At 41.2% G+C, this 16624-nt stretch overlaps 1 protein-coding gene across 1 annotated transcript in view; it reads right to left on the bottom strand.

Annotated features, from left to right (window-relative positions):
- NSMCE2 (NSE2 (MMS21) homolog, SMC5-SMC6 complex SUMO ligase) overlaps positions 1-16624 on the bottom strand; it is a 279573-nt gene that overhangs the window by 249339 nt on the left and 13610 nt on the right. The window contains exon 2 of the mRNA XM_037802327.1: positions 6288-6458. Coding sequence (XP_037658255.1) covers positions 6288-6444 — 157 coding nt within the window. The 5' untranslated portion in view covers positions 6445-6458. The remainder of the gene's footprint in view (positions 1-6287; positions 6459-16624) is intronic.

Here is a 16624-nt window from a genome sequence, read left to right as displayed (position 1 = left end):
CAGGCTCCTGGTGACTCTGTATCTGATCTACTTTTTTGTTCACTTTTTCTTTCATTCAACTTGCTCAAATATTTCTTAAATTATTTCTCTTTGGTGAATTTAAAACCAGGTCATTTGCTACAAAATGAATTCAAATAATCAAAATAAATAATTATTTCTTTTAAAAATATTTAGTGGACTACCTATGGCTTTAAATTAGGGATTGGTAAACTATAGTTAGTGACCCAAATCCTGCATGCTGCATGTTTTTGTAAATAAAGTTTTATTGGAACACAGCCATGCCCATTCATGGATGTATTGACTATGGCTGCTTTTATACTACAGCCAGCATGGTCAAGTAAGTGTAACAGAGACTGTGTGGTCCACAATGCTGAAAACTTGGCTGACCCCACTTTAGATGCTTACATTTCTTCTTAAGTTATGCAAAGTATGTCATATTTTCCAATAAAATATACTTACTAAAAAAAAAAAAAAACGATTGAGCTTTCCTGATTGTTTCAAAATAATCTAAATTGAATCTACCAGCCAGAAAACTAAATATTTATGAGCATTTTGTGTTTGCCTTATATGTATTAACCAAGGCACAGAAAGATTAGCATCCAGCCTGAGTCTCACAGCTAAAACCAAGGGAGTCTGACTCCAGAGCTGGCAATCTTAATTATTAACTATTTTGATGCCTGTGCAAGCAGCAGAGCGCAAATTAAAAACTTACTTTGAGATAAGTTTACAGTGATTAATTGTCCACAACAACCAATAATACATATTTTTTTAACCAAGAAACTACTGTGGATAAGACACCCAGGAGTTTTTAAAGTGAATCCTGAAAAAATCTGACACAATTCCCCAAGGAATTTGTGTTCTGGCTGTTATATCTTACAGTTTAAGATTTTATTATAGCATTTATCCAATGCCATATACCAACACTGGTAAGGACAGATATCCACCATCACCAAAAATATACTACAAGTCAGGCTGGGCTGGGTGAAGAGCCTTAGTGGCTATACTAGCATGAGCAGTATCTCCCCAAAATTTATGTCCATCCAGAAGCTCAGAATGTGGCCTTATTTGCAAGCATTCTTTGCAGTTATAATTAGTTAAGATGAAGTCATACTGGATTAGGGTGAACCCTAAATCCAATAACTGGTGTCCTAATAAAGGCCATGTGAAGACACAGAGATACACAAAGAGAATACCGTGTGATGACAGAGGCAGAAATTGGAATGATGTAGTCACAAGCCAAGGACTGACAAGGATTGCTGGCAACCACCAGAAGCTAAAAAGAAGCAAGGAAAAATTCTTCCCTAGAGCCTTCAGAGGAATGATTTGATTTCAGATTTCTAGCCTCTGGAACAGTGAGAGAACAGACTTCTGTTGTTTTAAGCACTCAGTTCATGGTAATTTGTCACAACAGCTCTAGGAAACTGAATCAACAATTGATAAGTAATGATAATAACACACTAAAAAGATCATGGGTGACTACTGCTGGCAGTCATGATGATGGCTGGTATGTACCTTGCCTTCCTACCATGAACAACCCAGAAAGCTGGACAAAATATATGAAACAATTGTTTTCATACAGTTGGACAACAGGAACAGGACTGTGTTCCCTGCAAAAAGGAAAACAAGAACTTAAGTCCTGCAATTACCCTGGCTTTCTGGCTATAGGCAGTTTTGGACTTCTACACAAGGGAGGAGAACCCAAATAGAGCACAGCAGTCCTGAAGGATTGAGGAGACAGAGATTGGGGAAGTTGAGGCAGCAAGAGTCTGCAAGACAGAGCATTGGATGGGAGCTATGCAGAGAAAGAGCTCCAGGAATCTGATGCTGAAAACTAAGCTGCTGAGCAAAGAACAACTGCTGGGAAATATAGATTGAACAATTACCAGAACTCACACAGGCCTGGGAGATATTCACCCAACCAAAGTACAGTCATCTCATTGAACCCTCAGACTCTAAAAAGGCCATGCTTTGTAGCAGGGCTAAATTAACCCTAAAGTAAAGGCTCCACTAGACCAACCTTCACAAAGTTTAAAACAAAAGTGTGGGAAGGATCATCCTAATACACAAATTACCAAGCTGCCTGCCAAAATAAACTTTAACACTCTTTAAAGGAAAACAAGAGAATCCAAACACTCGACAACATAAATTACACAATGTCCATGTGAAGAAGCAGAAATGGACAGAGATGATGAAACCAGCAGACATGAATGTTAAAATACTATTATAAATATGTTTCATATGCTAAAGAGTGTAGAGGAAACCAGGAACATGATGGGAAGAGAAATGCCTGATAGAAAAGATTCCATTCAATTTTTTTATATCTTCTAGAATTGAAAAATACAATATCTGAAATTAAAAATTCAATGGTTCGAATTAGCAGCAGATTAAATACTACAGAAAACAAGATTAGTGAAGTTGAAAACACAGCAATAGAAGTTATTCAAATTGAAACAGAGAGAGAAAAAAGACTGAGGGAAAAAATCAACTAACCCTCAGTGATTCACTGGACAATATTAAACAGTTTAATATTCACATAATTGGAGTCCCAGACAGCAAGAAGGGAGGGACAGGAAAAGTATTTGAAGAAATATTAGCAGAAATTTTCCCATATTAGATTAAAAACCATAAACCCATAGATTCTACCTAGATAAACAAAGAAACCATCACCAAGGCAAATAATCAAATTGCTGAAAAGTAGTGATAATAAAACAAAACAGTTTACGCTGTTCTGCCTCCGTATGTAAAACAAAAGTAATTCTAACCCAAAGAAAGAGCATAACTTCTTTCTGCATCTTCTGATTGACAAATTTATATAAAATTCACCAAAGCTAAACTTTTCTCATTTTTTAGAGGCCTTGCTTTGCCAATAGACCAAATGTAAGCTTAGTCTGCTGTGCCAGTTTGAATGTGTTGGGTCCCCCAAACACCATTATCTTTGATGTAATCTTGTGTGGGCAGACGTTATCGGTTTTGATTAGATTTCCTTGAGTGTTTCTTTGGAGATGCGCCCCACCCAGCTGTGGGTGATGACTCTGATTGGATATTTCCATGGAGGTGTGGCCCCACCCATTTAGGCTGGGCCTTGATCAGTGGAGCCATATAAATGAGCTGACCGGCAGAGGGAACTCAGTGCAGCTGTGAGTGACGTTTTGAAGAGGAGCAACAGCCAAGAGGGACACTTTGAAGAAAGCACAGGAGCTGCAGATGAGAGACAGTTTGAAGACAGCTGTTGAAAGCAGACTCTTGCTCTGGAGAAGCTAAGAGAGGACAAATACCCCAAGTGCAACTAAGAGTGACATTTTTGATGAACTGCAGTCTAGAGAGGAACATCCTGGAGAAAGCCATTTTGAAACCAGAACTTTGGAGCAGATGCCAGCCACATGCCTTCAAAGCTAACAGAGGTTTTCTGGACACCACTGGCCATCCTCTAGTGAAGGTACCTGTATTAGTTAGGGTTCTCTAGTGAGACAGAATCAATGAGAGATGTAACAAACTGTCAGCTCCAAGGAAGATGTCCAATGAACTCCTCGGGAAACGAACCGACAACTTCAACAAACTCCTCAGGAAACGAACCGGCAACTTCGATGAACTCCTCAGGAAATGAACTGGGATTTTCGACAAACGTGCTCGATGAACTCCTCAGGAAACGAACTGGCAACTTCGACAAGCTCCCCAGGAAATGCTTCACTGGGCAGCCGAAGAAGAAGTGAAGGTTCTCTAACCGTCTGGCTTACAAGCCTTCAACTGATCACCAGGACCAAATACAGCCAATTGCATTCTCTCATTGTGGAAGGCACGCCCCTTGATGAGTCATCAGTTAGCTGCAGTCAATTGACTGATGATCCAACAAACCGGCTGATCACCCGGACCAAATCCAGCCAATTGCATTCTCTCTTTGTGGAAGGCACGCCCCTTGATGAGTCATCAGTCAGCTGCAGTCAATTGACTGATGATCCAACAAACCGGCTGATCACCCGGACCAAATTCAGCCAATTGCATTCTCTCATTGTGGAAGGCACGCCCCTTGATGAGTCATCAGTCAGCTGCAGTCAATTGACTGATGATCCAGCAAACCAGCCCATTGGTTTATTAACCAGCCTCAAATATCCTCACAGCAATTGTCAGGCCAGTGCCCGCTTGACCAGACAGCTGGGTCACCTAGCCAAGTTGACACATGAACCCAACCATCACAGTCCACCCCTTGTCAACTTGGCAGTTGTACACATCACCTAAAACCATACCTTCAAAATGAACGTTACAGCTTATGCCATATGATAAGGGGATAAGACAGAGAAGAAAGCAAAGATATTTGCTTTACAGACAAATACAAACATAATCATAACAAAACGAGGAGGAAATATTCATGTCATCATAGTCCTCGTTTCTGTAACTGGTCACGTGGCCGTAGTTCATATTTATCACAACCTTCTTCCACTACCCATTCCATGTTCCCTTTACCCTCAGCAAGCACTTCAGCTGGCCATGGTTCTTTGCCTGGTGGGGTGACCCAAACCTTCATTCCTGAAGTTTCTTGGCCATTGGTGTCCTGCCTGGATTGGGTTCTTGCAGTTTTCCATTGACTTGAATCACGGGCCATGGTAATACTGAGAGACACCCTAGGGGATCTCCTGTATTCCAGGAAAACTGTTCTTTACTTCCATTGTGTAGTTGCAGTGCTATTTCCCCTTGATAGTCAGGATCAATCACCCCAGCCAGTACAGTAATCCCCTTACTTGCCTGTTGATTCAGAGGCATAAGAAGCCCAAAGTGGCCAGGTGGCAGTCTTAACTTCCAGTTCAATGGGATTATTGTTGTGTTTCCTGGTGGAAGCACTCCTCCTTTTGGAACCAAGACCTGTAGACCAGCAGAGCTTAAACTTGCAGGGACAGGAAGCAAAAATTTCCCTAGTGGATCACTAGGAGTGATAGTGAGTGGTGCCACTCCTGTTTCCACCCCTTGATTCCTGGACCCATGAATCCTGGCTATGGGAGAAACAGCACCATAGAGTGGATGCTGATTCAGAGCATACACAGCCTCCTGGAGAACACTGCCCCAACCCTGCAAGGTATTGCCACCTAGTTGGCGCTGTAATTGAGTCTTCAATAGGCCATTCCACCGTTCTATCAACCCAGCTGCCTCTGGATGATGGGGAACATGGGAAGATCACAGAATTCCATGAGCATGTGCCCATTCCCTCACTTCATTTGCTGTGAAGTGGGTTCCTTGGTCCGAAGCAATGCTGTGTGGAATACCATGATGGTGGATGAGGCATTCTGTAAGTCCACGGATCGTAGTTTTGGCAGAAGCATGTCGTGCAGGGAAGGCAAACCCATATCTAGAGTATGTGTCTATTCCAGTAAGAACAAATCGCTGCCCTTTCCATGATGAAAGTGGTCCGATGTAATCAACCTGCCACCAGGTAGCAGGCTGATCACCCCGAGGAATGGTGCCATATCGGGGACTGAGTGTGGGTCTCTGCTGCTGGCAGATTGGACACTCAGCAGTGGCCGTGGCCAAATCAGCCTTGGTGAGTGGAAGTCCATGTTGCGGAGCCCATGCATAACCTCCATCCCTACCACCATGACCACTTTGTTCATGAGCCCATTGGGTGATGATTGGATTGGAATCCTTTGGGTGTTTCCATGGAGATGTGACCCACCCAGCTGTGGGCGATGGCTCTGATGGGATGGTTTCCGTGGGGGCGTGGCCCCACCCATTCAGCATGGGCCTTGATTACTGGAGCACTGTGTAGGCTCGGACAGGGGAAGTGGGTACCTGATTTCTGATATGTTACCTTGGACATTTTATGACCTTAAGACTGTAACTGTGTAACCAAGTAAACCACCTTTTATAAAAGCCATTCCATTTCTGGTGTTTTGCATTCCAGCAGCATTAGCAAACTAGAACATCTGCCTACTGGGTAATCAAAGTACAGCTGAACTCCTGGAAAACAACTTGTTCATGATGCATTTGTATACCCTACAGATTAAACATTAGTCTGTAAGCTCCTTGAGGTCAGGGACCTTCATGTTTTGGACTCTAAGTTTTCAGTGCAGTTTCTAGTGGAACAGAACATTTTGAACATACACAAAAGAATCCAATCTCACCTCACTCTTAATACAAGGCTATGGGGCATGTAGAATAAGTTGACAAAATAGATGCCCAGAGGGATTAAATATTGTTCCAAGGATACCCAAATGGTGAGAAGTGTCCAGCATTCCTAGACTAATGTTACCACCAGTGTTACCTCAAAGTAGACAAAAAGAGATGTTTTAAGTGTTACTTACTCTGAGTTTCCACAAGATCCAAAGCAACTCTAGAAGCTGTGTCCATTCCAGAGCTGATACAGGACTGGAAGCCTTTCAAGGAGGAGAGAGCAGACTCTACACCGCTGAAGGACATGAAACCAGCTGAACCTGAACTTGAAGTTGAACGCCCTGGCATCCTGAAATTATGACCTAAGTTTTCAAACATAATGAAATAAGATTTATAAGTCAGAATAACTGCACAGAAAAATAAAACTGCAGTTAGATAGAGGGTTGATGGGGAAGGGCATTCAGGCAGAGGAAAAGGCATATAGAATAGAGAGCACAAGTAGTTACAAAGGGCATAGAACTCTCTAGACAACTACTTGAATTGTCCTATGTTATGATTCCTTAATCTTCAAGCTTCCAACACTTCTGCCTCTTCCATCCCTGCTCTCAGTCAAAGACCTTGTTTCCTATTTCGCTGAAGAAACAGAATTAGTCAGAAAAGATACTTTACAAGCTCCCACTGCTATGTACTCCCATCAGTTCCCATATCCTCTGCCTTCTCTCTTGTTAAAATGAATAAATTGCGTGTGCTCCTTGGTAAGGCCAACTCTCCACATACCAACTAGATCCTATCCATTCCTGCCTACTCTACTCTAAGACATTCTTCCAGCAATTCTCCTTGCTCTCCTGCACTATTAAATTTTCCCTCTCTGTTGAATCATTCCCTTCAGCAAATAATCTATTACCTCTTCCATATTAAAGAAAAATATCCTCTCTTCCCCTCCCTTTCTCTGCTCACCCTTACAGCACACAACTCTCTAAAGATTTGTCTTTACTTATCTCCAAATCCCCTCTTCCCACTCTCTCTTGAGCCCAGTTCCACCAGACTTTTACCCCTATCTACACTTCAATGCAGTTGTTCTTGTCAAGGTCACTGTTGCTAAATCCAATAGCCAATACTCAGCCCTTAACCTATGTGCCTTATCAGCAAAGAGCATCTGACAGTGTTAACCACTCCCTCTTTCATACACTTATGGCACATACCTCCTTTGTTTTTCTTCCTGCCTCACTGGCCATTTCTTTTCACTCCCCCCTGCTGGCTCCTCCCCATCTCCTTGAGTTCCATATACTGGCAGTGCCTCAGGGTTCAGAACTTGGGCCTCTCCTCATTCCCCATCTACATCCAAATCAAGTACAGTACACTCCTGCCTCAAGGCATATACCTCCCTGTACCCTCTGTCAAGCTACTTTTCCCCCAGATATTCATATGGCCAAACCCCTCCCTGAGAGACTCTCTTCATATGTCTTCCCTCACCACCCTATATAAAATAGCATGCCCTCCCCAACATTCCAGACTCCAGGAAACCAGGCAGTCCCTACCTTCCCTCCTCTGCTTTACCTTTCTTCATAGCAGGTACTATCATACACCATTCTTTTATTTATTACTTTAGTTGTCTCTATTGCTAAGCTACTTAAGAGCAAAAACTTTTTGTTTTGTTCATGGCTATATCCAGAGCACCTTACAACAACACATCTCCTGCAATGCTGGCTGATTTCTCTTCTCCATCCATTTCCAGTCACATGGGGATCGTGGCAGAAATAGGTCGTATTCATTCAGGAATATGGAGCAATGAAAGGTACATGGAATACGTATTGTGTCTTAGGGAAAGTTAAATGCTCTAATATGGAAAGCACGTTTGCATTGTATTGTAGAAAGTTTTGGAAAGCCTGCTCAAGATGTATTTTACTACATAGGCCAACAGAGAGTTTAGACTAACCCTTCTTTCCTTTTATTGCCTATCTTGATTACCGGCATCCCTGTCCATCCAGAGAGCAAGCACCAAGACCCTAAGATGGAAGCCTGCCTGGGTTATTAGGGAATAGCAAGGGCTAGCTGATGTAAAATGGTGGCTTTCAAAGTGTGATTCCCAAATTAGCAGCATCAGCATTACCTAGAAATTCATTATAAATGCAGATTCTCAGGCCATGTCTCAGACCTACTGAATCAGAAATTCTGGGGGTGAGGCCCAGCAATCCGTGTTTTAACAGACCCTTCAACTAATTTTAATTAATTTAAAGTTAAATAGCTACATGTGTCTAAATGAGTACCATACTGAATAGCACAGATCTAGAGGCAAGACTATCAAACTGTGATAGTTTGAGGTAAAAACAGGCGGGAAAGTCATAGTTTAAACAAGGCTTATTTTCTGGAATGTCAATGTACTTAAAAGATAATATGAATATGTTTATATTAAAATAAACATTAGCTACATTATAGAGTTGAATATGGAGACAGTATAGAAAAACATGCAGCCTCTGGAACCAGACTACTTGAAGCCTGGTTTTGCCACTTAGTAGCTGGATGACTTTAGGCAAATTATTTAATCTTTCAACACTTCACTTTTCCCTTCTGCAAAATAGGGATGAGCTAGTGTCTACGTCAAGGATTACTGTGAAGACTAAATGAGATAGCATGTGAAAAATATGTGCCCAGAACATTAAACTTTAAAAATGAGAGCAAATGTATTAACTTCATCATTATGACAGTGAGTGGCAGGACAGAGTAATGCTTGAGAGAATGGACACTATTGACAGTTGCCTGAGAATTCAATCCTGTCCATGCAACTTAAACTGTATGGCCTTAGGTTGTTGAAAATCTCTATCTTCAGTGTGCTCCTGTGTTAAAATGAGATAACCATATTTATCTCACAGTGTTACTGTAATGAGAAATTAAATTTCACAGTTTTCTCAAATTTATCTGATCTTAAGGGTCATGTGAAACACTTACTAAAAATACAGACTTACAGGCCCTATCTCAAACCTACTGAATCAGAGTCCCAAATAGACCACAAGGAAACTGAGTTATGAAGCACCCCAGCTGATTCTTGGGAATCAAACAAGCAGGAGGAACAATGAGACAATGTGTATGAAGATTAACACAATCCAGGATAAATAGTACCCACTACCTGCAAGTTATCTGCATAATGTGAATGCAAAATTCACATTACACCACAGAAACTTTATACATACAGAGAGCCAGGAAAAATACGGTCGCTCCCTTCTGTAATCTGGGAGTTTCAAGGGAAAAGACCAAGAAACAAAAGGAATGGATGGATTAAAACATGGTATAGGAGGAGGGGCAAGATGGTATAGGAGGAGGGGCAAGATGGTGGCATAAAGAGGAGTGGAGTTTAGACAGACACCTGGAGCAACTAATAAACAACCAGAAACAACTAGTAAGTGATCTGGAATAACTGCCAGTGGACAACCGTGACTGTCCACACATTGTGCACCAGTCTGGATCAGGTGGAATGGCTGAGATCACAGCATAAAATCTGTAAGTAGAAACTAAGGAACCGCGCTGGGAGACCCCTCCCCTCATGGCACGCTGAGCTGCAAAACCTCTCTGTAGGAGAAACCAGCAGTCCCGGAGCGAACAAATATAGCTCAGCCCAGCTCCAAATGGGATTTTAATTAACAAATATGGACTTCTGAACACAAGCTACAAACATAGATAAAACTCCTAAGTGACACAACTGACCTTAAAGAGCCAGAAAACTCCCGTGTCCCAGAGAAAGGAGCCCAGAAGACCAAGTACTCTCTCTCACTGACAGGTGAAACTGGGGAGCTGTGGTCTGGCTCCGAAAGGGGGCTTTCTTTCCCTTTTTTTCTCTCTCAACCTGAGTGGTTCAGTGGAGAGAGCCTCAGCCATTTTCAGTTCACAGCACTCTGACCCAGACAGGGGTGGACATAACAGAGTTGGAGAGACAAAGAACAACTTAAATGCAGAAGATAACTCCCTAGGGGGTGTATCTTCTCTAAGAAGAAGGAGATGGGACACAGCTCTAGTGCTGCCCTTCCCTTCAGAACTCAGACCCCAGAGCCTGGGGAAAACAGCCAAAACAGAAACTAAAGGGGCCACACCTCCTTACGCCAGTCGGGAATGATAGGCTGATGGTCGCCGCATGCTGGGCAGGTTAGGAAAAGCACAGTGGCTAGAGACCTCAAAGGAAAGTCTGTCAATCTCTAAGACACACCCTCAGGGAGACTTGGAATTGAATATAACCCCATTCTGAGATCTGAACCTGTTCTGGTCTGGGAAAATCTGATTGGGGTAACCGGGGAAGCCAGATACCTAGACAACAGAGGACTACAAACTACACTGGGAAGGGCAGAGATATGGCCCAGACAAAGGAACAAATTTACACCTCAATAAAGATACAGTTGACATACTGTTTCATTTTAATGAAACAATCAAAGATTTTCAAAGAAATAGCTAGATCTAATCAAAAACCAAATGAATGAGTTCAGGGAAGACACAGCAAAAGAGATGAAGGATATAAAGAAAATATTGAGCAAACATAAGGTAGAAATCAAAAGTTTGAAAAAACAACTGGCAGAATCTATGGAAACAAAAGGCACAACACAAGAAATGAAAAACACAATGGAGACATACAACAGCAGATTTCAAGAGGCAGAAGAAAACACTCAGGAACTGGAGAACAAGGCACCTGAAAGCCTACACACAAAAGAATAGATAGGGAAAAGAGTAGAAAAATATGAGCAACATCTCAGGGAACTGAATGACAACATAAAGGTCATGAATGTACAAGTCATGGGTGTCCTAGAAGGAGAAGAGAAGGGAAAGGGGGCAGAAGCAGTAATAGAGGAAATAATCAATGAAAATTTCCCATCTCTTATGAAAGATATAAAATTACAGACACAAGAACGCAGTGAACCCCAAACAGAATAGATCTGAATAGACCTACATCAAGACACTTAATAATCAGATATCAAACATCAAAGACAAAGAGCGAATCCTGAAAGCAGCAAGAGAAAAGTGATCCATCACACACAAAGGAAGCTTGATAAGACTATGTGCAGATTTCTCAGTAGAAACCATGGAGAAAAAAAGGAAATGGTGTGATATATTTAAGATACTGAAAGAGAAAAACTACCAACTAAGAATCCCATATCCGGCAAAACTGTCCTTCAAATATGAGGGAGAGTTTAAAATATTCTCTGACAAACAGACAATGACAGAGTTTGTGAACAAGATAACTGCTCTACAGGAAATACTAAAGGGAGTACTACAAACAGATAGAAAAAGACAGGAGTGAGAGGTTTGGAAAACAATTTTGGGTGATAGCAACACAGCAATGTAAGAACACTGAAACAAAGATGACTGCGAGTATGGTTGAAAGACGAAGGTTAGGAGCATGTGGGACACCAGAATGAAAGAGGAAAAATAAAGACTGGGATTGTATAACTCAGTGAAACCTAGAGTACGCAACAATTGTGATAAAACATACAAATATGTTTTTACATGAGGGAGAACAAATGAATGTCAACCTTGCAAGGCATTAAAAATGGGGTGGTATTGGGGGAAAAATACAATCAATGCAAACTAGAGACTATAGTCAATAGAAACATCGTAATATGCTCCCTTTAATGTAACAAATACAATATACCAAAGCCAAATGCCTAAACGAGGGGGACATAAGGGAGGGGTTTGGGACTATTAGCATTGGTGCTGTTGTCTGACTCTTATTTCTACTTTAGTTTAATTCTATCTTTCCTTCTGTTGCTTTTTAGCTGCCATTTTTTTTCTTTCTTTTTCTTTTTCTTTTGTCTCTCTACCTTCTTTGACTCTTCCTCCTCCTTTGTAGAAGAAATGGAGATGTCCTTATTTAGATAGTGGTGATGGTGGTGAATGCATACATACGTGATTATACAGGGAACCATCAATTGTTTACTTAGAACGGAATGTATGGTATGTGAACAAAACCCTCTTAAAAAACGGGCTGACGAAGAAACTTGAGGGCACTATATTGATTGAAGTAAGTCAGATACATAAGGACAAATATTGTATGGTCTCACTGATATTAACTAATTATAATATATAAACTCATAGATATGAAATATAAGTTACCAGGATATAGAACGAGGCTAAAGAATGGGGAACAGTTGCTTATTATGAGCAGAATGTTTAACTAGGTTGAACTTAAGTGTTTGGAAATGTACAGAGGTGACAGTAGCACGTTATTGTGAGAATAACTATTAGTGCTGAATGGTGTGTTAATGTGGAAAGGGGAAGCTTAGAGACACGTAAGTCACCAGAAGGAAAGTTGGAGGTTAAAATATGGAAATGTATAAAACAGTGAATCCTGTGGTGGACAATGTCTGTGATTAACTGTATAAATATTAGAAATCTCTTTCATGAACTAAAACAAATGTATGACACTACAACTAGAAGTTAATAGTAGAGGGTATATAGGGAAAAATGTACCTATTGGCAAACTGTGTACCACAGTTAGTAGCATTTTAACAGTCTTTCATCAACAGTAACATATGTACTATACCAACACTATGAGTCAATAATGGAAGAGGGGTGGTTAGGGGTATGGGAGTAGTTGAGGTTTCTTTCTTTTTTTTTTTTTTTTTGTCTTTATTTCTTTTCTAGAGTAATGAAAATGTCCTAAAAATTGAAAAAAAAAAAAATGGTGGTGATGGATACACAGCTGTATGATGGTACCGTGGACAAATAACTGCACACTTTGGATCTTTGGATGACTGTATAGTATGTGAAAAATCTCAATAAAATTAAATTAAAACAACAACAACAACAACAAACATGGGAAGGTATAAAACAGTGAATCTTGTGGTGGACAATGTCCGTGATTAACTGCACAAATATTAAAAAGTTCTTTCATGAAACTAGAACAAATGTATGACACTATTATAAAAAGTTAATAATAGAGGAGTATATGGGGGAAAATGTACCTTGTAAACTATGGACTATAGTTAACAGTAGTATTTTAATACTCTTTGACCAACAGTAAAAAATGGACTACACCAATACCATGGGTCAATAATGGGGGGGGGGAGATAAGGGGTATGGGAGGAGTTGGGTTTCCTTTTTTATTTTTATGTCTTTTCTGCAGTAATGAAAATGTTCTAAAATTGATCATGGGGTTGTAGGCACAACTATGTTATGATACTGTGAGCCAGTGATTGTATACCTCAGATGGTTTGTATGGTGTGTGGATATATCTTAATAAAACTGCATTAAAAAAAAGAAGAACAACAGATGGAGCAGAAAAATAAAAAAGAAGCACTTTTCCTCACTCCTCCTGCTAAGTATATCTAAAAACCCTGGACATGATATATATAAAACAAACTTAAGAATACTCTGAAAGGTGGAGAGAAGACAGACCAGATCAACTAGGGACTGCAAGACCTGAGGAACAGCACTGTGAGGAGCTCCTTGGATTTTCTTTAGGCCTCATATATCCCGGACTGGGTGCAAGAGCAGCCAGCAACCGGGAAACAGATGTAGACAAAAGTAAAGTCCCAAGGAAAGCTTGCTTTCTCTAACCAAAGGACCGGGAAAGGGGCAGTCTAGCAAGACAAAACTTTTAGACATTGATTTCTGTATTCCAATCAAACACCACAGAAAAAACTGTGGTCCCAACCTGCACCAGTTTGAGTGTATTGTGTCCCCCCAAATGCCATTGTCTTTGATGCGGTCTTGTGGGGCAGATGTTTTAGTGCTGATTGGATTGGAATCCTTTGGGTGTTTCCATGGAGATGTGACCCACCCAGCTGTGGGTGATGGCTCTGATGGGATGGTTTCTGTGGGGGTGTGACCCCGCCCATTCGGCATGGGCCTTGATTACTGGAGCACTATGTAGGCTCCGACAGGGGAAGCGGGCTTGCTATAGCCAAGAGTGACACTTTGAAGAATGCACAGGAACTGAGAGAGGAGCTGCAGATGAGAGACAGTTTGAAGATGGCTGTTGAAAGCAGACTTTTGTTCCAGAGAAGCTAACAGAGGAAAAATGCCCTAAGAGCAACTAAGAGTGACATTTTTGAGGAACTGCAGCCTAGAGAGGAATGTCTTGGGAGAAGGCCATTTTGAAACTAGAACTCCAGAGCAGACACCAGCCACACGCCTTCCCAGCTAACAGAGGTTTTCCGGACACCATTGGCCATCCTCCAGTGAAGGTACCTGATTGTTGACGTGTTACCTTGGACACTTTATGGCCTTCAGACTATAACTGTGTAACCAAATAAACCCCCTTTTATAAAAGCCAATCCATTTCTGGTGTTTTGCACTCTGGCAGCATTAGCAAACTAGAACACAATACCATCAGCAAATGCCTAGACTTTCGCCCTTTCCAAGCAGCTCTCCTCCAGAAGACACAAATTACTAATATCAGAAATTAAATAGGGGCCATTCCAACTGATCCCATGGACATTAGAAGGATAATAAGGGAGGAACTATGGACAGCTCTATGCTCACAAACTTAGATGGGATGGACCAATTACTTGGAAGACTCAATCTACCAAAACTTACACAAGGAGAAACAGATAATGTGAACAGACTTATGTACATAAAGAAATTGTATCAATAATGAACAGCCTTCCAAAACAGAAAGCACCAGACCCAAATGGTTTCACTGGTGAATTCTAACAAACATTTAAAGGAGAAATTATATAAATTCTCCACAATTTCTCAGAAAACAGAAGTAGAGGGCACAACAAAACCAGACAAACACATTACTAGGAAGGAAAATTACAGACCAGTATCTCTGATGAACAAAAATACTCAACAAAATATCAGCAAATCAAATCCAAAAATGTATGAAAAGAACTATACACTACGACCAAGTGGGATATTATTCAGGTATACAAGGCTGGTTCAACACTTGGAAATGAATTATTGTTATACACTACATCATCAGGCTAAAGAAGAAAAATCATATGATCATATCAATAGATGCAGAAAAGTATTTTACAAAATCCAACACCCATCATAGAGTTGGTTTAGGAAAAAAAAAAAAAAAAAAAAACAACCAAGAAAAAAAATATGCAGAGCCCCCTTCAGGAGCTGGTGGAGAATGCAGGGGTATTGGCCTGCCCTATCTCGATGGTTGCTAACATGACCACAGACATAGGGGACTGGTGGTTTGATGGGTTGAGCCCTCTACCACAGGATTTGCCCTTGGGAAGACTGTTGCTGCAAAGGAGAGGCTAGGCCTCCCTGTAACTGTGCCTAAGAGCCTCCTCCCGAATGTCTCTTTGTTGCTCAGATGTGGCCCTCTCTCTCTACCTAAGCCAACTTTAAAGGTGAAATCACTGTCCTCCCCCCCACGTGGGATCAGACACCCAGGGGAATGAATCTCCCTGGCAACATGGAATATGACTCCCGGGGAGGAATGTAGACCCGGCATCATGGGATGGAGAACATCTTCTTGACCAAAAAGGGGATGTGAAAAGAAATGAAATAAGCTCCAGTGGCAGAGAGATTCCAAAAGGAGCCGAGAGGTCACTCTGGTGGGCACTCTTATGCACAATATAGACAACCCTTTTTAGGTTCTAAAGAATTGGGGTAGCTGGTGGTGGATACCTGAAACTATCAAAGTACAACCCAGAACCCATTAATCTTGAAGACAATTGTATAAAAATGTGGCTTATGAGGGGGGACAGTGGGATTGGGGGGAACAGGGGGATCACACTCCCCTTTGTCTAGTTTGTGGATGGATGAGTAGAAAAATAGGGGAAGGAAACAAACAAACAAACAAACAGACAAAGGTACCCAGTGTTCTTTTTTACTTTAGTTGCTCTTTTTCACTTTAATTATTATTCAATGTATTCAAATGTACGATTTTATTGAGATATATTCACATACCATGCAGTCATACAAAACAAATCGTACATTCGATTGTTCACAGTACCATTACATAGTTGTACATTCGTCACCAAAATCAATCCCCAACACCCTCATTAGCACACACACACAAATAACAAGAATAATAATTAAAGTGAAAAAGAGCAACTAAAGTAAAAAAGAACACTGGGTACCTTTGTCTGTTTGTTTGTTTGTTTGTTTCCTTCCCCTATTTTTCTACTCATCCATCCACAAACTAGACAAAGGGGAGTGTGGTCTTTATGGCTTTCCCAATCCCATCGTCACCCTTCATAAGCCACATTTTTATACAATTGTCTTCGAGATTCATGGGTTCTGGGTTGTACTTTGATAGTTTCAGGTATCTACCACCAGCTACCCCAATTCTTTAGAACCTAAAAAGGGTTGTCTATATTGTGCATAAGAGTGCCCACCAGAGTGAACTCTCGGCTCCTTTTGGAATCTCTCTGCCACTGGAGCTTATTGCATTTCCTTTCATTTCCCCCTTTTGGTCAAGAAGATGTTCTCCATCCCACGATGCCAGGTCTACATTCCTCCCCGGGAGTCATATTCCATGTTGCCAGGGAGATGGACTCCCCTGGGTGTCTGATTCCACGTAGGGGGGAGGGCAGTGATTTCACCTTTAAAGTTGGCTTAGGTAGAGAGAGAGGGCCACATC

The sequence above is a fragment of the Choloepus didactylus genome, chromosome 14, assembly GCF_015220235.1.
Source record: "Choloepus didactylus isolate mChoDid1 chromosome 14, mChoDid1.pri, whole genome shotgun sequence".
Lineage (NCBI taxonomy): Eukaryota > Metazoa > Chordata > Mammalia > Pilosa > Megalonychidae > Choloepus > Choloepus didactylus.
The sequence above is the reverse complement of the archived record's forward strand: the minus strand, read 5'-3'. Positions and strand labels throughout refer to the sequence as shown.